The sequence below is a fragment of the Mesitornis unicolor genome, unplaced genomic scaffold (genome assembly GCF_000695765.1).
Source record: "Mesitornis unicolor isolate BGI_N332 unplaced genomic scaffold, ASM69576v1 scaffold6143, whole genome shotgun sequence".
Taxonomy (NCBI): Eukaryota; Metazoa; Chordata; class Aves; order Mesitornithiformes; family Mesitornithidae; genus Mesitornis; species Mesitornis unicolor.
The window spans coordinates 23638-43134 of NW_010172513.1; the positions used below are offsets into that span (position 1 = coordinate 23638).

Below are 19497 nucleotides of genomic sequence, written 5' to 3' on the forward strand. Positions count from 1 at the left end.
CCGGCTTTTATTTCGCATTTCACGCACTGGAGTAGGGGCAGGCTTGGCCCGAGCCGCCATTGCCCGGCTTTCACAAGCCCTCGGCGGTGCCCGGTCTTAGCCTTTGCCTGGCCTCCATCGCCACCCGCCACCTGCAGCGGAGCTGGTTGTCCACTCTGTGGAGGTCGGCCACCGTCACCAGCTCCCGGCGGGCGCTCCACGACCAGGAGTAGATGCAGAAAGTGTGGTGGAATCACTCGCTGCTCACCTGCGTGCTGATCGAGCCCCTGCTGATCCTCTGCCACTGACACTGGGCCTGGCTGAGCCTGTGCTGCTTCACTGCCTGTTTCTGCTGGGAGGACAGAGAGGACCATAAGGGTGGGAAGTCACACAGCTTTGCATGGGGAGCCTATGCCACATACAAGACAAAAAGCACTTCAGCAACACGTTACAATGTGGTGCTGGCTGCTTATAACCAATTCATGATTAACAGTTATAAACCACTAAGGTATTATTATACCTCTGGTTTAATTTTTCCTTGTGCTTATGGCAAAATTGCTCTTTAATAGCTGTGTCTAGTTGAAGCATTCACCAGGCAGTTAATGTACAGGTTGCATGAGCGAACAGTCACACTTAGTTCTGCTTTAATTGCTGTCCAGTAAAACATCTTCGCTCTACATCTCTTACTCACCTGTGCTTGTGTCTTGCCTGGGCTGTCTGTTGGCAGATGATGTGGTGTGTTCGAGTGCTCGGCGTTGATATCAGGGAAGTATCCCTGCTTTCTGAGAGTAGCTGCCTGATTAAAGAGAGCCCCGTATTTTCAGGCTTGTCCCCACACCTCCTTCCATACTGTTAGACAGCTGAAGCATTGCTTGTCTCTCACCTCCTGCACCCGGTGTCTCTCACAGAAGTGGCTCTTAAACAAAGTGGTTGGCTCATTCATTCTCCCCCTCACTCCATTCTGCAAGTCCCTTTTTGGTTTTGGCAGTGTTGTCACGTCTTGTTTAGAAATCCGTGCGAGGACAGGTACCTGGGCACAGGGTCTGCCTGAATGGGCCAAAGGGAATTAGGAACCGGAGCTGCTGACTGTGTGACCAGCAGCTCACTGCCTCCTGCCTCTCAGTTTGCCTCCTCTCGCCGGGGAAAGACTCGGTCAGTCCTGAATTCCTCACTGAGCCATGAGTCGTGGGAGCTGCCATCCGGCATGCACAGTGTTAGCCAGAGTAGAGCCACAAAAGCCCCAGTCAGTGGCTGCCTTGTTGAGTGCTTAATCAGCAGCAATCCATGGCACAGAGGTGCCTGGAGGTGTTGGGTCACCCAGAATGTGCTCACCGCTAGGCACTTTTTAAGCATTCAAGCAGCCACCTTGCACAAAAACCTCTGGAGTGGGACTCCTTCACCCCTGGAGCAGAACTCACTACAACTTTGCTTTGGCTTCTTGCCCGGGGAGAGTTTTGGGCTGGGTGGACTCCTAAGGTCTGCTCCAGCTCTGTTTGCTGTGATCCTCTTTGAATTACCTTGGGAAAGGGTTGTTAACACAGGGCTGACCCTAAGGAAGCATGAATCATCCTTGTAGGTCCAGTGATGTCCCTTTTAGACAGAGTGGGAGTGATGGCATGCAAGCCTTACCTCTGAGGCTCTCCATGTCAGCTGCTGTCTCCCTTCTGTTCACAGCTGAGATGTGGGCAGTGCTTACAAAGGAAAGCTCAGGGGTCTCTTTCTGAATTTTGTAGGGCTTCTTCCTGTGACACTTGCAGAATTCATAATCCATAGAGTCTCTCTGGCTGGTGCTGTCCCTCAGCTTCTGCTGGTAGTAACTAGAAGACAAAAGAGGGCGTCATTGTCCCATCAAACAGCCCAGGGCCCAGTGCACACTGGCTGCTGCACCCCTGCATGTCTGGAAAGACCGGGTGTGTGAGGATATTTAAACCGCAAAGCTGCGTGATAGACACGTGGTGGCATTTACAACAGTGTCCTTGCAGAGCAGGTGCCTGAGCTATGCAAGTGCTTTTGGATGCCCAGCCAGATGTGAAGTGTTTCTGGGAATCTAGTCTTGGGACCACCGTGTTCTGTATATTTTGTTATATGAGGCACAAATATCCTGGTAAAACGGGGACTTCCCTTCTCTATCCCGCAGAGCTAAGGCAGCTCACCTGATAACCTGAAGCAGAGTTCTCCGGGGCAAAGCTACCAACTCCACCAGCTTCAAGAAGTCTTCGAAGCAGAGGATTCTTTCGATATCAACAGGATCTAAACTGTCTGAGTCATCTTTCCCAGAGGCTGAGAGGAGGAGAGTGGTCAGAGCCGTGGCTGAGCCTTGTCTTACCTTCACAGAGCTCAAAGTGAGCAGAGACCCCAGCAGCTCCCAGGAAGATCTGGACAAGTTATGCCATGGGCATGCATGCCTATTTTCTTCTGAGTGCTTGTGTGGTACCTAGCAGGAAGGACAATTCCCTGCAGCTTATCATTAGCCAAAGAAGGTCAGGTCTGTCCCATGTTGTAACAGAAGAGTTTGGCCTCTGCTCTTGTAACCAGGAAAATCTGAAGTGAGTGCAGGGTTCCTGCTCCTGTCCCTGAGACCGGCAAGCACAACGATGGTCCTACCCCACTGCTTTTCTCTGCCTCTTGGCCCCGAGCTGGCCCACAATGGCCCACTGAGCTATTGCTGCCTTGTCTGAGTGGAGCAGCCTTCATTTCTTTGAGTCTCGGATGCTGATTTCTTGCCCAGTAGCCATTAGTCTGAGAACTGGGTAAATTCAGATATCTCTGGACAAGCAAGGCTTTTGCTGGAGTAGAACATCTCTTACTTACACGTGTGGGCGAAACACTTCTTGCCAGTGGTAGTGTCCGGAAAGTCAGAGAATTCCACCTCTCCTGCAGGCAAGTGACATCTCCGTTAGCACGGCAGGTTTTTTTGCTGTAATGAAATGCTGGGGCGAGCAGCTCAGAGCTGGCACTGCAGAAAGATTTGCTACTAAAAATCTAAGGGTAGGAGGAAAGCTGTTAAAGCTTTCACATGTAACTGGGCTGTGGATCCTGGCATTTCAGCATACATTAAAGAGGTCAAAAAAGCGTGAAGTATGGCCTCTGGCTCAGGAAACATTTCAGTGCAGTATTGCCCCAGGCACATTGGAGTAGGATCGCTTTGCCCACCCAGAAATTGGGTCAGAACAACCCACAGGGGAGTAACGCGTGGTCTGGGGTGCTCACTGCTGTCATCTGCATGCGCCAGCTCATCCTATGCCTCTTGACTGGTTAAGCCAGTCCCCAGCTGCTTGGTGGCCACCTCCAGGCTGTGAACTTTAATGTTTCTGGTTGGGTGTTTGGGGGATGAGTGGAAAGCATCAGAGGCTGCTGCAGGCTGGGAGAGGACAGCAAGTTAAAGAGGCTGGAGGGAGGCACTACCTGTACTATGCTCATTTGGAAACAATGAGCTGTGACCACTGGAAATTTGGGACTGGGGGAGGGTTGTTCCTTACGGCTGGTGGCAAAGCACCCAGCCCTAAACAGCTACCAAGGGTGCAGGGGAGTTGGGGAGCCTGGGCAGAGGAAGGGTGACCCTGTATTTAACATGAGGTGGTTGGTTTAGTTCTTGCTTTGTGTACTGCTGGTTGTTGTCTCAGGAGGATGATGCAAGGAGGACCAAGCTGAAGGCCATACCACTCCTGGCCATGCTGGCAATATCCCTTCTAGGGTGATAACAAGGCGACGTTACCTTTCTGTTGCTTCCTTGTCGTGTCCTTTGCTGCCTTGCACTCTGCTCTCTCTTGCAGGCTGTGTGAGACGTCCCTGCCACACACACAGAAGCATAAAGAGAGATGGACAGACTGACAACTGAGGCACACACTAACAAGAGACCGACCGACACGCAGCTCCTGTTGATGGAGCTGGAGCAAGCAATGCAGGCACCAGCCCTTCTGCCAGTCCCATGGGCCAGAGCAGAGCTCCCAACCCCACGCCACGCTCACAGCCATGGGAGCAGACACTGCAGCAGCTCATGGTACTGCTCAAGGCTGCACAGCAATGGTAATGGGATCTCAGCTGTCTTTGCCAGTTCAGACCAGCTTTGGCAGAGGGTGACTGTGGTGTGTGCAGGGAAGCAGAAACATCAGCCAGGAAGAAGTGGCCCTGGAAACCTCCCTTGGCCACACTGCAACACTGGGTGGACCAAGCTCTGTGACTCACAGCCCTTGTTGGGGCTGGTGCTCAAGAGCCTGGCCCAATCCACCCCCTGTGCCTCAGCGTTTCTCCTCTAGACTGGCAATGCCGACACGCACAGTGCTGTGGGGATGATATGAAGGCAGGACCCCTGCACACGATCACGTAACAGGCCAGGGCCAGCAGCAGTTCCACACACCCGGCTTTCCACCTTCATGCTTACATGGTTATCTCCCTTGTCTTCGACAGACGCTTTGATTTGACGCTGGTTTTGCAAGCACAGCCAGGAGAAGGAACAACTTTTTCTGGATGTGGAAAGACAAATAAGCGGGGAGTCTGATGGGCTGCCATCCAGGCAGGACTCACAGCTGTGGCCATCACCAGAAGGAGAGCTGGCAGGGCCCTGCCATGTCACCTGTCCCTGTTTTGTGTTTCCACAGCACTAACTCACTGCCTTACCCTGTTCCTGGGCAGCAAACTATGCAGCAATGGAAAACCTGTGCCCTCCCAGCATTCCCTGTCCTCTGCTATAGCATCTTCCCTATGGCTAATTAAAATCTCCTTTTCTTGCCACCTAAGCCTCTGATAGCCTATCCCACCCACAGAGGATGTGGAGGGTAGTTTATTCCCCTTCTTCTTTGCTCTTCCCTCCAGAGCAGCCTGGGACAGCAGTAGCTCTGAGACAAACTGCCACCCATGGAGGTGACACTTCACGAGTAAGCTGGTTTTCCTTTCTCTATCCCTTGAATGCGGTGCCTCATGGTAGCCAAAGGCTGACTAGCCACAGTGGGGGGGTTAACATCACAAAATCTCTTGCAGGTATTGTCCTCCACCAGCTAATCCAGAGCCTGGTTCAGCTGATGGATGCAATGATACACGATTGTGATCACGCCAGCCTGTCACCTCTGCAGCGCTGTGACCCATCACTGAGGTCCCATGGCACAAGTAAAACATGGCTAAAGACCCAGCTCAGTTCCTGCTGCCACCCCAGAAAATCTGTGAGACACTGGGTAAGGCGCTTTGGGCCATGCCAAGACTTCCAAGTCCCAAAGCAGATGCCCAAGGCTTGGCTTAGACAAAACCTTGACCAACCTGGTTTAGTGCTGGCAACAGCTGGCTTCGCATGGGAAGCTGGTTTGGAGGCCTCCAGAGGCTCCTTCCCAACGTTCACTTTTGAGATTTCTAGGCTTCCTCCAAGGAAAAAGACCTCAAATACCTACCCTTACCTTCCACATGTCCTAGGGTTTCCAGCTTCTCCTTGCTGCTAGGTTGGTCCTTGCTGGCTGTGGGGCCCTGGCTGGACTCGAGGTCCTGGCTGCCACTTTTGTGCCTCAAGATAAAGTCCACGTTATGTATGAACGGGGTAGGGCGTCTCTTCAGCAGCAAGGATGAGGCCTTATGGGAGGTTTCAGGCTTTGCAAGTAACAGCGAAATGGTAGCCTGGGAGGCCCCATCCACACCAGGACCCCTCAGTGCCTTCTGCAGCTTTGGGGTCAAGCAGGTCCCCACCATGGCCAGGTCAGAGCCCGGCTTATCCACAGCGACTGTGTCCTCTGTAACAAGAAAGCATTGGAAACCTCCTCTGCAGGCTGGCAGGCAGCACACAGAGACTTGGCAAAAAAAAAAGGGGTTATTAATATAATAATAATAATAGAGACTGGGTTGCCTTTCACCTACCCTTCCCATCTCAGGATCTAAAGGGCTGTAGCCACAATAATGCAGTGAAACTCCCTCCCCGCCCAGGCAGGGCGAGATGCTGAGGCCAAGAAAGATTAAAAATTCTCTTTCCATGGCCATTCATCACCCACCACCTCCCTCCGTGCTGCACCACGCTCCAGGCATGGGCCCTGTCTGTGATATGCTGAGTGGGGGCATTCATTTCGTGCCAAGACACCCAGAGTTCACACCATGCCCCCCGTGCCAATGAATGCAAAGTGAAAATTTAGGATTAAAGGGGAGAAATGGAGAGAACTGAACGCCTCCCTTGCTGGGTTCTGGCTGCAGGGGCCATGTGGGAGGAAAGGTGAGGAGGCAAATGTCGGTCCCCACGTCTGCTGAGTCTTGGGGCTTCCTGCAGCTCCATGCTGGATGAGGGGACCTCCTTGCTGCTCACGTTGGAGTCTGTGTCCTGGGTGCCAACCACATCCCCTGCAGAATGGGAGCAGATGGAGCTCAGTCCACGGGAAATACTTTAGAGGAAGGAGAGCCCAAAACACAGACAGGAGTTTGCAGGGAGACGCTTGGCTGCAGCTTTAAATGTTTCACCAAAAGGCAGATTACAAGACTGAGAACTCTCCTATCTGCAGAGGATTTGGTGATTTCTTTTAGAGAATGTCACCCCAAACTGCATCCCAAACCGGGGCGTTTTTGGCCAGACATAGGCTGGAGGTCCAAGCTTTCCCCAGAGCACAGCACCCTCATCCCAGGCCAACCCTGACTCCTGCCCTGCAGATCCCATAATGGGCAAATCCCAGAGCAACCCAGTCTGAGCTCTCAGCTGGCCCAGCTTCGAGGAAGAGGTGGGACTGGAGACCTCCTGATGTCCCTTCCAATCCGAATTGGTCTGGGATTTTTGTGCCCTGGGAAATCTCAACAATTTGTGTGGTTTGTTTTTTAATTAATTTTTTTTTTTTTTAAATTCCAGGTCTTTCTCCTCTTCCCTCCCCAATTCTTAAGCTTTTTGCCCAGCAGATGCTGCAGATCCCGAGCAACCCCAACCGCTGCTATACTCACCATCCACAGCCATGTCCTCCAGTGCCTCCTGGTGATTCTGCTCCAGTAAGTGGGCTTCCACTGGGGCTATGGGAGACTTCAGCTCTCCAACACCGACCTGCGTCCCTGCAATCAAGGGGGAGACGTGTTTAATTTCAGAAAGTTTCCTAGACACCTGGAAAATGCAGGTCTGGGTTGTGAATGGGGCAGAATACACCTTAGTCTCCTAGGAACTGCTTTACTTGGTTTTGGGTTTATTAACAGACATTGCTTTACAAAATGATGTCGTCTCCAAGAAGAGGGAGCACTTCAGAGCTACCAGGAATAAAAGTAGCATTAAAAAGCAGCCCAGCCTGAAGGCTGTTGCAGCAGCTATGGCTGTGGGGTGGGTTGCAGAGTCCCTGCTCTATGGAAAATGAGGGGAAATTTCCCTGGAGATCCCTGTCCGCAGTGGAAGACGAGCAGCATGGGAAGGTGGAAAGCGTCTGATGGAGCGCGTACAGACATCTCCATCTAGTGGTTCCCACCACCAACAGCCTCAATGCAGCCCAAGATGTGCAGGTTCGGCAGGGTTGGAGCTGTTACCACTCGCCAATGGCTTCTCCCAGGGAGCTGAGAGCAACCACCACCTCCACAGGTACCTCTGGCTGCTCACACTGCTTTACACTGCTTTACACTGCTGAGCACAGTGACACAGCCCTGATTTTGGTGGGGGTAAAGCCACTTCAGGTTTCCAGGAGCTGGTCCTCACGGTCATGGGGCTGATCCTGCAAGTAGCCATGCCCCTGGCATCAAGGTGAACTAAAAAGGCTCTTGTCTCATCCCACAGCTCTGTGGGAAATGCAGGTTTTCTACCCAAATCGCACACTCTGGTTTCTGGTGTGGTGGAGCCATGGAGACAGCACAGGGGATTTCAGAGAAGCATGATGGAGCAAACAGAGTTGAGCTGGATAGGGAGAAGCAGGGTTACCTTCCAGCTCCCTCATGGCCTCGTCCTGCTCTCCTCCCTCCTCGCTGTATGGACTCACGCACAGGCAGGACATGCTCTTCCTGCCAAGGGACACGTGTGAGATGATGTGGGGACCCAAATCACCCTGGGGTTGCAAAACCCCCTGCAATGTTGGCATCATCCTCCATCACCCTGCCCTTCCCATCTGGCAGCTTTTCTGCCTTGAGGACAAGCGGGGAACATGAGGAGGCTGAAACATGGGCAAACGTGGGCTCCCCCCATCCAAGGAGGCAACCCCTCACTCACTTGGGGGTCCTGCTGGATGGGCATTTCTTGCTGGACTTGGCACTCTTGTTGGATGCGGAGGTCCTGCTGGACTTGGAGGTCCTGCGGGATGGGGACATCTTCCTGGGGGCTGATGGGGCGTGGGACCAGGCAGACACCTCCTGACTTTCTGCTGAGCTACACGGCGATGGCTGCTGAGCCTCGGTGGCTGCAGGGCTGCAGGATTTCGGCAGCTCGCTGGGGTCCATCCGCTCCTCATCCCAGCCCTGTGGACACCCGGGGGTCTCACACCCAGCGGGGCCGTGGCTGAGGACACGGCTGGAAGGGTGCAACCAAGGACTCTGTCCGTGGTGGGGCAGGAGGTGGCTTCAGTGCCAGGGGCTGTCTACCAAGGGGGATAGCGCAGAGCTGCCCCTCGCTGCAGCACCCCACATCCCCCTGTCCTGCTCCAGTGACCCTGTGGCTGATTCACCCTCCCAGCACAGCCATGGTGCCCTCGGGTGCAACCAGACAGCACGGGGTGGCCCCCAAGCTCGCTGCTTGGTGCCACTGCTCCATTGCAGTTCTACCTGATGTCACAGAGCGCTGTGCATTCCCAGGCTCAGCTTCCCACCGGGCTGGGTGACCCAGAGTGGGTGGCTGGCTGCCCTAAACTAAACCCCAGGATGGCTGCCTTGAACCTGGGGTGGCTGCCCTGAACCCCGGGGCTGTGACCACCCTCCTGTGGCACCACAAGCCTGCAGCATTGTGGAGCAGATTACCTAACCATGCGCTGCTTCAATACAAGTGCAGAGGGATCAGCTGAAATCCCAGCCACCCTCAAACGCCCTCCCCAGCTCACCCTGTGCTTGGACACCCCCAGCCAGCTCGGGAGTCTCATCCTGCTCCTTCATGTTGCAGCCAGGCTCTGCCTCGGGCACCCTTTTGCTTCCCTCTCAGTTGAAATCATCCTCCTCCTCCCTCCAAACCCAGCTGAGCCCAATCCCACCTCACCCCAGAGCCTCCTTGGGTGCTGCTATCACCCACTCTGAGCTCCTGCCAAGTGCAGCTGGGGTCATTGAGTGCTGCCCCAGGGTCCTGGACCCTCTGCATGGCCCAGGGCGTGCGTGGAGGTGTCGGAGAGACAGGGAAACGCTTTTTCTGGCACCTTCTGTGGTCCCAAAACGCTGCTTTGACAGGCGGCCGCTGGGTGTCCCTGCAGCCCTGCGCGATGCGGTGCTGAGCGGGTGCGTGGGATGGGTGCTCCAGGATGGGGCACAGGCAGGACCCTGCTCCCAGGTTTAGCACCTTCACCCCCAGCCCAGACCCCAGCCACCCCTGGGGTCGGGTTCCTGCAGCGGTCCCAGCCCTGCTCCCTTCCTCTGGGGGCTTCTCCAGCAAACTGAGGGCTTGCAGGGAGCTGTGGGGCAGATGGGGGCTGCTAAGGTCCACCCCTTTTTGAAGTGAGGTGGCTGCCAGGAGACTGTAGTCTGCAACAGGCACTGGGAACCCTGTGTTCCCAAATGTGTGACCCACCCCCAGGAGGGCACCAGTAACAGAACAGAGAGACCCATGGGGGCCCACAGCCCTGCTTGCACTAGGCTCTGGCCCACCCTGTGTTCCCAAATGTGTGACCCACCTCCAGGAGGGCACCAGTAACAGAACAGAGACACCCATGGGGGCCCACAGCCCTGCTTGCACTGGCTCCCCAATCCCAGCCCAACCCCTCGGGTACTGCTAGGGTGCCAGGGGCTGCCCATGGGGCAGAAAGCCTGGGCACAGAGCATTGGTGTGGACATCAACACCGTTGATAGTTTGAGGTTTCTTTATTTATTTTCATTTTTGTGGTGTGAATCGCTGCTGCTCTGGTCCTGCCCCTCCAACCCCCAGCTCCAGGGCTCAGCCCCAGCTCCCACGACTGCTGCCTGCCGCCAGGGCCCAGGGGGGACACAGCCACTCCCAGCTCAGCCCAGACGCTGCAGGGGGCCTGGGGGCCAGCCCCACACCAGGCACAAGGTCGCTGTTGCTTTTTGGTGCAATCAAGGGGAACAGAGGGAAGGGGCTCTGGCTGGGGTATGGACCAGGCAGCAGTGCTGTTACAGCCCAACTCTGCTACTGGGACATATTTTTGTTTTCCCACAGGGGACAAACCACAGGCGATGCACAGCCCCGACAGCAGGATGTGGCCTGGACCCTGCCTGCTCTTCTGGAAGCCTGAGCTGCACAGAAAACCAAGCGTGGTGCAGTTACCCAGCCCGAAAAGCACAGCAAAGGGAGAGTGGGGGCTAGGTTGAGGGGATAACAGGCAGCACAACTCTCCCAGGCTGCTGCCTGCACATCCACGCACTTCGTGGTATGGAAACAGTGGAGGGGGACACGGGGAGCTCAGCACCATCCTGGGGGTGAACCAGGCTGCAGCTGGGACCAGCACAGCTGATGCTACATAGAGCTAGTGGTGGTGCAAACTGAGTGCGTGCAGAGGGAATTAAGAAAGGCACTGTGATGTTGGAGCACTGCTTTTCGCTGTCCCTGGCCACGGCAGTGCCAGAAACGTGTGGCTGCAAGGAGGACGGGGCTGCTGGGTTCCTTGAGTGGTGTCTTCAACCCACAAAGCTACACCATGGCTCCTACCTGCCCTGTCCCCCATGGAGACGGCTCCGGTACCCAGGGGGACCGCATGTGTCCAGTGCACAAGGGGACTCTTGAAGTGGGCAGAGCTTCACCAGCATGGGCCATGGAGGAGAGCACAGCTCAGCCTTCAGTTTGAGCAGCTACTCCCCAAATCCACATGGCCCGATGAGCACCTAACAGTTCACAGATACGCCAGGCAGAGAAAAGTCCCATTTCTCTGCGTTCAGTGTATGGAGGGGCCGCCGGCTCCCGCGAGGCGACCCGCCGAGGTAAGGACGAGAGGTTTGCTGTGGAAAGCACATCCCTGCAGTTACAGTGAGGTGACGGACAACAGGGCTTCAGAGGCAGTCGAGGGGTTGTTAAATTACACGCAGACACGCTCACACACGCAGACACACGCAAGCTCTTCTGTAAACCGGACTCCAGAAGATCCCACAGATCCTCGGCTGATGCCAGGGCCAACGCTGGATGTGGCACCCTCACATGTTCCCACGGTACGTGATGTTGGTGAAGGTAGACGTAGCCTCTTTGTATAAAGGGTTGTTGCCCTGAAAGGAGGAGGAGGAAAAAGAGCATCATCTCTTTGTGCTTGGCATCAGCATTCATTCTATGGCTGGGGAAACTGAGGCACCACTTCAGCATTGAGTGGTGGATCCATATCTTTGCTCAAGGCTTTGGCTGTGCGGTTTAAAAGCTCCCTGTGAGGTTTCATAGAGGAGAGCTAGGAAAAGCTGCTGTGGTGGAGAGGAAAGGCAGCAGGAGCTCAGGAGCAAAGAGGCCTCCTGGAAGAGCCACCACATCCCACCTCATCCCTTCCCTTCCCTCTGGGGAGGTGGGGGATGGGCATCGGTGCTGTCCCAACCCCCTCCCTCGTGCCCCAGGTGCCTCAACCCTTCCAGCGTCCCGTGGCAGCAGGGACCTTCCATCTACCTCACGGGATGGAAACACTGGTGTGGGCAGTGAGTAAGAGCGTCACGCTGGTGACAAGTGCTTGGGATGCACCAGAGGTGGAAATGTCATCTGGGACATCTGCTGTGCCCTTCCAGCGTCTCGTGGCAGCAGGGACCTTCCATCTCCCTCACGGGATGGAAACATTGGTGTGGGCAGTGAGTAAGAGCGCCACGCTGGTGACAAGTGCTTGGGATCCACCGGAGGTGGAAATGTCATCTGGGACATCTGCTGTCGCCTGAGCACAGCCCCGGAGACCACAGCAGGCTTGGGGATGGAGTGTCTGGGCTGGGAGGGGGACCCCGAGGCCCGCCTCTGGCACCTTGAGTCCTGCCTGTAACGCTGTGCCATGCTTCAGAGAGGGATGGGGCAAGCTGGTCCCTAAGGACCTTGTCCTGGGACCACAGACAGCAACTGGGCTCTTGTGCTGGGAGCACTGGGATCTGGATCCACTCAACCCAGGGGCTGCGCGACTCAGAGGCTCCTGCCCCACACACCTGACCCACTGGCTCTCACCGTGTCCCACTTGGCCCTCGCCTTCTCCTCCTCGAAGCGGGCAAACTCTCGACGGTCATGGATAGTGATGAGGAGCTTCCAGATGAGCAGGGCAGCGAGGCCGATGAGCAGGATGGCGCCCGTCACTGAGAGCAGGACCACCAGAACATCCGGCCCCTTTGGGCAGTCTGAGAGAGGGAGGAGGGCAGGGTTAGGGGGGCTCAGCACCCCAGGGCAATTAGAAACAGCTCTGGGGCTGCCTGGCCGTGGAACATGGAACTCCTCTGGTCTCAGGAGGGCTTCAGCCTCCCCTGTTGCGGTGCAGGAGCCTCCACCCTTGAGCACAGCAGGCTCTAAAAAGGAGGATCCCATCCATGGGGCGCCCATGTTGAGTTCCTCAAGCTCCTGTCTATAGGGGGTCTGTACCCAAGTCTGGAGCAGTCCAGGGTCAGGAGTATCACAGGTCCCACTGTGCAGCCCCCCCAGCCCTCGTCTGCCTCTTCCCTCTGGCTACTTTAACCCCTCTCAGCCCTTGTGAGCCTGGCTGGGGTGGGAGGTACAAAGGAGACTCTAAATCCCCCCATTCAGCACAGAGACCCAGCACCCACCCTGACCATAGCAGCTGGGTCTTACCTGGCTCCTCGATAACGTAGAGGATGGACTTGCCGCTGGAGTCCTCATAGTACTGGAACCGCACCACGCAGTCGTCCTCGTCCTTGTAGGTGCAGTTGACAGCGTCCTTGCCCATGTCACCTGCCAGAGCAAGAGGCTCAGAAGCCCCTGTGCCAGGGGGATGCACACACAGCCCCCTTCATTTCCATGCTTTAGGGCAGGACAGGGGTTTGGGCTCTTACCCAGCTCCTGCACCGTCTCGATTTCGTCGCGGCACATGCGGCTGCAGGACTGCTGCTCCATCAGCGCTCCCCGCTCAAACTTCTTGCACTCCACGCACTCCCTGAGGAAGAGGAGGGAGGTACCGTGAGCTCCTCCATGCTCAGGGGACCATCACACATTTCAGGGTGCAGAAATCGCTGCAATCCCAACCCAACTGGGCTGCAGCTGGTGAGAGCTCCTGCTACCCATTCCCTGTTGGGATATGACCCATCCCACCTCTCTGTTCTCTCTTACTTTTTGATGGTGCAGGCGTCCGGACACGTGGGACACTTCTCGCAGGTGTCGCCGTAGGAGCCGGGCTGGGTGCAGTCGCATTTGCCGCAGACGCAGGAGCCGTGGCCGCTGCACACCAGCCCGTTGCTGGACATGCAGGTGTCGGTGCGCGTGGTGCAGTTGCAGTAGTCGCCCGTCCAGTCCGAGTCGCACAGGCAGTCCCCGCAGCTGCACTGCCCATGGCCTGGGGACAACCCAGAGGGCATCAGGACCCTCGAGTGTCCCCGTAAACCCTATTAGCAATCACCCAGGTGGGATGCCGGTGTACCCAGAGCAGCAGCTCCATCTCCACCACCAGATCAGCCACCCAGGACAACCCCTTCCCACTGTCCTGGGGTGGGACGCACAGCAGCTCACATCAAACCTCAACCTGCGCCGCTTATTCCACCCAAACAAGCAAAAGTAGCCAAATTTCAGGCTAAGCTGCCCCAGCTCTGGCAGGTTGGCAGCAGCTGGAGATGCTCAATCAGCTCCGTCTCTGAGTTAGTCAAGCTTTGGCTTTTAATTTCAGATTGAGCCAGGACATCTAGTCAAACCCCCCAAATCCCACTCGTTTCCCAGCCCCCAGGCTGCTGGGAAAAGCCTGACAAGCTCTGCACGCTCAGCGAGGCTGGTTTAATCAGACAGACAGACAGACGTGCTCAAATCCTGCCAGAGCCTGGAGCTATTTGGATTGCGGTTTGATTTCGGCTCGGAGACAAGACCCAGTGAGCTGTGGAAATGCTGTGGAGACGGCACGCGCCAACCCGTCCCAAGCCCTGAGCGCACCGGGGCACATCGGGAACGCTGCTCCCGGCGGGGGATCGGCCGGGCACCGTCCCCGCCACGGCCTGGGGGTCACCAGCATGAGAAATAAATGTGTAACCCCTTTAATGAGGAACTGAGGCTGAGTCACAGGAAAAAGAAGTGCTGCGCTGGGTGACAAGGCATGGAAACAGACTGGGCTCGATGGGATGGGATCGATGCCAATGGGGTCAGACAGAGCGGGTTAATTAACAGCTCGCCCAGGCTGGGGGTGGCAATTCGTCATCGCCCTTCACCCATCCGGCCCCGTGGCCCTTGTGCCAACAGGGACAGGCGCCTGGCTCCCCCAGGGCACTGACTGTTGGGGTGGGAAGGGAAAAGTCCAGTGTTTCCACCTCCGTTATCAGCAGGCTGTTGAGATAAGGCATCAATTCCAGCAGCACAGAGGCAGCCCTGAGCCATGAAGTTGGGCTGGGGACAGTATTGGGGACAGCGGGCAGTGAGCCATCGGGCCAGCGGGTTTCATCTCAGCCAGGCTGGGCTCCAGCAGAATGGGATCAGCTTTGGCCACCGATGTTTTCCTGGGATTATGTGGGCTCATGGCTTTTTTGGCAATGTGTTCAGCAGTGGGTTCAGAGAGGGAGGCTGGGGATATGAAAGGGGGTGGCTTCCTCTCTCTCACTTCCCCCTTGAATCACTTTTGGGGTGCTTTGCTTCTGGAGGGGATGTGCCACAGATTCACACCCCAGTCTCGGGCACTGCCACTCCTCTCGCATCCCCTGAAGAACCAGATGGGGCAGAGCACTGGGGTTTGCTCAGACCTCCAGCACTTACTGGAGACACTGGGAGAAACCCAGGATGGGGATCCCCGATGAGGAAAAGGCCCTGGCACATCTGAACATGTGAAGCCACTCTTAGGACACATGTCTTGCAGAGAGAGGCTCCTTCCCCAGGTCCCTGGCACCCAAGGACCTGGTTCTCTCCCCAGTACTGAGAGCAGCAGCAGCTGGAGCAAGAGAGCCTGGCAGCAGATGAAAGAGGTGAATGTTCAGGAGGAGCAATGCTGCAAGGCCAGCGAGGGGGGAGGATTTGCTTCCTCAGTGCTTTTGCCAAGGGAAGTCTCCAAGAACCAGGTGGAAGATGGAAATTGCCATTCCCCATCCCAGGTTTTCCTTTTGCAGAGCAACAGCTCTGCTGTGTCAGGGGCTGCGATTGGAGCAGGGTCTGGCCGGTCCCCAACCTGTGCACCCCAGAGCTGCTTCCCTGGGACCCACCAGCCACCCCAATTGGACTCCTGAGTCTCAGCAGGGACCGAGTTCTGCTTTTAACCCTCAGTGCCCATCACCCTGCCATGGCTTTTGGGCACAGAAGGTGACACCAGCTCCAAAAAAGGAGTAATAGCTCCTAGCATCACTTCAGACCTATGTCTGGTCCAGGGAAAGCGACACCAGAGGTGAGGCCAATGCATAGGACAAGCCCCAAGCTGGTGTTTCCCTCATCCATGATCTTGGGCAGTGCAAATGGACCAAGCTGCCTCCCCTCCGAGCCCAGCACTCACCCGAGCACATCTGGCCCTTGAAGCGGACGCAGGAGAAGTCGTCGCACTCGCAGTACTTGCCCGTCACCTTCCCGAAGTCGCTGCTGTGGCACACGCACTGCCCGCAAATGCACTCGCCGCGCTGGCTGCAGAGGGGCTGGCCCGGCCGGGGGCTGCAGTTGTCCTGCTGCGAGGGGTTGTACTCCTCCTCCGAGCACTCGCAGTGCGAGCCCAGGCGCCCGGGGTTGCAGCGGCAGACGCCGCACTCCAGCGTGCCGTTGCCGCGGCTGCAGGACGAGCTGTTGGCCTCGGCTTGGCTCTCGCAGGAGCAGTCGCAGTCGAAGTTCACCACCACCGTCAAGCTGTCCTTGAAGCCCACGGGTTTGATGGTGAAGGATTTCTGCCGCTCCTGTGGGCATCCCCGCACCTTGGCCTCGATGCTGAAGCTCACCTGGAGGGCAGAGGGGTGCGTCCGGGTGTCAGTACCACCAGCACGGTGTTGGGGTACCCGCTCCAGTCCATGCCGAAGCTTAAGGAGCCCAGAAATGGGACCCACTAAGTCTCTTTGGGCTTTCCAAAGCTGTCCCAGCATGGCTTGGGTCCAAGCACCAGGCTAAATCCCATGCACTGTGACCAGCAGCCCAGGCTGAGCTGAAGAACCACAGAGTTTGCATCCAGCAGACTCAAAAAAGCATTTTCCACCCAGCTGGGCCCCTCTCTCTGCTGTAAAGATTACAGGGTCTGTGTCACCTCAAAGATGATGAAGCAAGCATAGGGTGCTACCAGAGAGCATCAGATGACAAGCAGGAGAAAACCTAAGCCCATGAACAGGATCCTCACCGTATCCCCGATCTTGAGCCCCACACAAGACTTCAGCCCGGGGATGACCTCGTCGTTGAGGCAGGTGGCATTGAAGGCCAGGGAGAGCTCTTCGGGGAGGTCGCGCACCTCCAGCTCCACCTTGGAGCGGATTTTCTAGGGGAGGAGAGAGGAACGATGAAGACCACAGCACAGGCTGGGGAGGGCTCAGCCTGGGGAGGGGTCCCTGGAGCACCACAGTGATGCTCCCACGCACACGGGAAGGGAGCCAAGTGCCCCGAGTCTCTCTCAGGACTCAGCTGCGTCGTTCCCCCCAGGGAAATGCCTTTGAGGATGGGAAGGGGCAGGTGGTGAGCAGTGATCTCTTCTTCTGGGGTCCCTGCACATGAGGGTGGAGGCAGATGCTCACAGCTGGTCCAGGGAGGATACTCGGGGCTGGGGAAGCTGCCAAATCTGTGTTGGCTGCTTGCAGTGTGAAGCAGTGGCTATTTTGGGAGGGACAGAGATGCTGTGGAGCCATCACTCTGCACACTCACCCCGTAGGAGTCCACTATGAGCTGCAGGACATTGCTGGAGTCTCTGGACAAGGTGCCCACAGTTGTGCCTGGGATCAGCTCACTGTAGTTCTGGAGAAATATGAAAAGCATGGTCTGCTCGTGATGGGTGAATGTGCCATGGCTGGGCTAAACCCTGTCCAGGCACACGGGAGCTTCCCAGGGAGCTTTGATAGGACAAGACACCACCAAGCTATGTCTGGTCACCCATGGCCAGCTGCAGAAGTTGCTCTGTGGGACCCATCAGCTCCCTAAGAAGGTGGCTTTGAATGGCAGCCGTTACCTGGTAGAGCCCAACAACCGTATCTGTCACAGCAAAGATCAAGTTGATGTTCTTCTGTGAGAGCTTCTCAGTCATCAGGCCCAGAGAGGGATAGTCCTGGGGAAAAGGAGAGGTTATACCCTAGGAACATGTACCCCCAACCACCCTGGTCCCCATCATGCTCCCCAACCAGGGCTGGATCACCTTTCCTATCCCATGGGGTCCCTCAACAGGAGCTTTGGGCTCCCCAACCCCATGTGTGGGTCAGGATTTACCAGTGTAGTGGAGGCAGAGTAGAAATTATCCTTGTCAATGTGGCACTGGGCGTCGTTGGGCTGCACGATGCCGGCCAGCCTGCCATCCAGCGCGATGTGGGTCTTGGCATCCGTGGTGAACACGAGGAGGTGGGAAGCATCGTTTCTCCAGCCGATTTTCTCCTGCAGTGAAAGGCAACTCCCAGTCATGTGCTGAGGGCAGCCCTATGTGCCAGCACCCTGCTGCTGCCTTTGCTGTCACCCTGGGTCATGGCTTGGCCCTTGGTCATGTTTTAATTTGCTGAAGTGTTAATCAAAGTGGCTGATGACTGAGGGATGCAACCCCTTCCATCTCCAGCTAAATCAGGGTGTGGGCACAGGAGAAGACATCCCTTCTGAGCGTGTTACTGCAGAGCTGACATGGGATTGTTGTCAGGCCCCAAGCACCTGCTCTGCTCCTCTCTCCTCCCAGGACCATGCAAGGGTCCTGCTCTTCCCTTGCCTCTATTATTGGCCTAGAAATGTCCTTGCTGAATGTACATCCACTCTAAATCTAAGCCTTGCTGCAGCTTCACAGGGCTTACAGTCCTGTCTTGGGGTTGGCGGGTCCCTGCCAACCCATCAGGCCCAGCGTGATGACCCTCTCCCAGCCCCACTCAGGCCTTCTTGCCCCTTACATCGCACACGGTGGCCTGGATGATGGCATCGAAGCCGCCCTCGGGTGCATCGCGGTTCCGTGAGACGCTCTGCTTCCGCACCTCCTCGTTGAAGCGAGTCACCTCGTCCGTGAGCGACAGGACGTGTTTGTAGCCAAACATGGGCAGGCAGGTTTCTCCGATCCTACAACAGGTGGGCAGTCAGGGCATGAGGCTCGCAGGGCTCTTCCAGCTCCCATCCCTGTCCTGCAACCATCCCACATCCCATGGTCCTGTCTGGGATGTGCTGGAGGGACCCAACCATCCCAAGGACACAGCTGGAGCTGGTCTAGAGATGCTGGACTCAAGTCAGCACCCAGCCTCTGTCCTGCTGGGATTTTTAGGAGTCACTCTCTTAAAGCCTCAACATCTGCCCTGAAAAAATGGTGTAAAATTGTTTGTTCCTTTAAGACCTTTTCAGTGACAACGATACCTCAAAGTTTAAACCTCCTCTTCCCAGTGCCAGCAGAATGTGCAGTGCAGCAAGGTTTAAACCCTGCCCAAAATCAGACCCTCAACTCCCTCCTTCATTCATTCATTCATTGGCATGAATTTCCAGACACACTCCAGTGATGCCCCATTAACTTACTTACTGCCTGGGACTTACTCATAGCAAGGGTTCGTGATGGCTTGTGGAGGAGAGATATACATGTAGGGGGAAATGGGCTTGTCCACAAAGGCCCCAAAGCCGATGCGTAGGTTGCTGGTGAGCTTGCGCATCTCGCTGGCCAGCTTGGTACCCAGGTTCTGGATGTTCCTCAGGTCGTCCTTCATGGAGTTGGACAGGTCCATCAGGTAGTAGATGTCCACGGGGTAGTCTTCCACTTGACGCACTTGGACGCGAAAGGTCTGGGAGTCGTCTGTAAGGTGACAGGGCAGCAGAGTGAGAGGGATCCTCTCCTGGGAGGGGCAAAGGGGGCTCATAGAATCACAGAATGTGAGGAGTTGGAAGGGACCTCAAAAAATCATCCAGTGCAACCCCTGCCAGAGCAAGATCACCAGAGCAGTCACACAGGAACACGGCCAGGGCTTTGGGTGTCTCCACACAAGGAGACTCCACAACCTCTCTGGGCAGCCTGGGCCATGCTCCATAACCCTCACACTCACAAAGTTTGTCCTCATCTTCAGCTTGAACCTCCTGTGCTCCAGCTTGGGACCATTGCCCCTTGTCCTGGCATTGGACATCCCAGAGCAGAGCCTGGCTCCTTGCTCCTGACACTGCCCTTTCCAAATGGATCCCCAGGAATGAGGGCACCCCTCAGTCTCCTCTGCTCCAAGCTCAAGAGCCCCAGCTCCCTCAGCCGCTCCTCAGCAGGAGGTGCTGCAATC

At 56.2% G+C, this 19497-nt stretch overlaps 2 protein-coding genes across 2 annotated transcripts in view; both read right to left on the bottom strand.

The window, feature by feature from the left end:
• Nucleotides 1–7892, bottom strand: part of LOC104537507 — a 20386-nt gene extending 12494 nt beyond the window's left edge. The window contains exons 1-8 of the mRNA XM_010180407.1: nucleotides 7820–7892; nucleotides 6871–6975; nucleotides 6187–6285; nucleotides 5364–5690; nucleotides 2791–2853; nucleotides 2133–2259; nucleotides 1609–1796; nucleotides 248–331 (exon numbers count right to left, since the gene is read on the bottom strand). Coding sequence (XP_010178709.1) covers nucleotides 248–331; nucleotides 1609–1796; nucleotides 2133–2259; nucleotides 2791–2853; nucleotides 5364–5690; nucleotides 6187–6285; nucleotides 6871–6975; nucleotides 7820–7892 — 1066 coding nt within the window. The remainder of the gene's footprint in view (nucleotides 1–247; nucleotides 332–1608; nucleotides 1797–2132; nucleotides 2260–2790; nucleotides 2854–5363; nucleotides 5691–6186; nucleotides 6286–6870; nucleotides 6976–7819) is intronic.
• Nucleotides 7893–10762: 2870 nt separating this feature from the next.
• ITGB3 (integrin, beta 3 (platelet glycoprotein IIIa, antigen CD61)) overlaps nucleotides 10763–19497 on the bottom strand; it is a 21369-nt gene continuing 12634 nt past the window's right edge. The window contains exons 4-15 of the mRNA XM_010180405.1: nucleotides 18776–19028; nucleotides 18151–18313; nucleotides 17495–17656; nucleotides 17241–17336; nucleotides 16940–17029; nucleotides 16425–16559; nucleotides 15606–16035; nucleotides 13265–13487; nucleotides 12991–13091; nucleotides 12770–12889; nucleotides 12158–12324; nucleotides 10763–11241 (exon numbers count right to left, since the gene is read on the bottom strand). Coding sequence (XP_010178707.1) covers nucleotides 11173–11241; nucleotides 12158–12324; nucleotides 12770–12889; nucleotides 12991–13091; nucleotides 13265–13487; nucleotides 15606–16035; nucleotides 16425–16559; nucleotides 16940–17029; nucleotides 17241–17336; nucleotides 17495–17656; nucleotides 18151–18313; nucleotides 18776–19028 — 2009 coding nt within the window. The 3' untranslated portion in view covers nucleotides 10763–11172. The remainder of the gene's footprint in view (nucleotides 11242–12157; nucleotides 12325–12769; nucleotides 12890–12990; nucleotides 13092–13264; nucleotides 13488–15605; nucleotides 16036–16424; nucleotides 16560–16939; nucleotides 17030–17240; nucleotides 17337–17494; nucleotides 17657–18150; nucleotides 18314–18775; nucleotides 19029–19497) is intronic.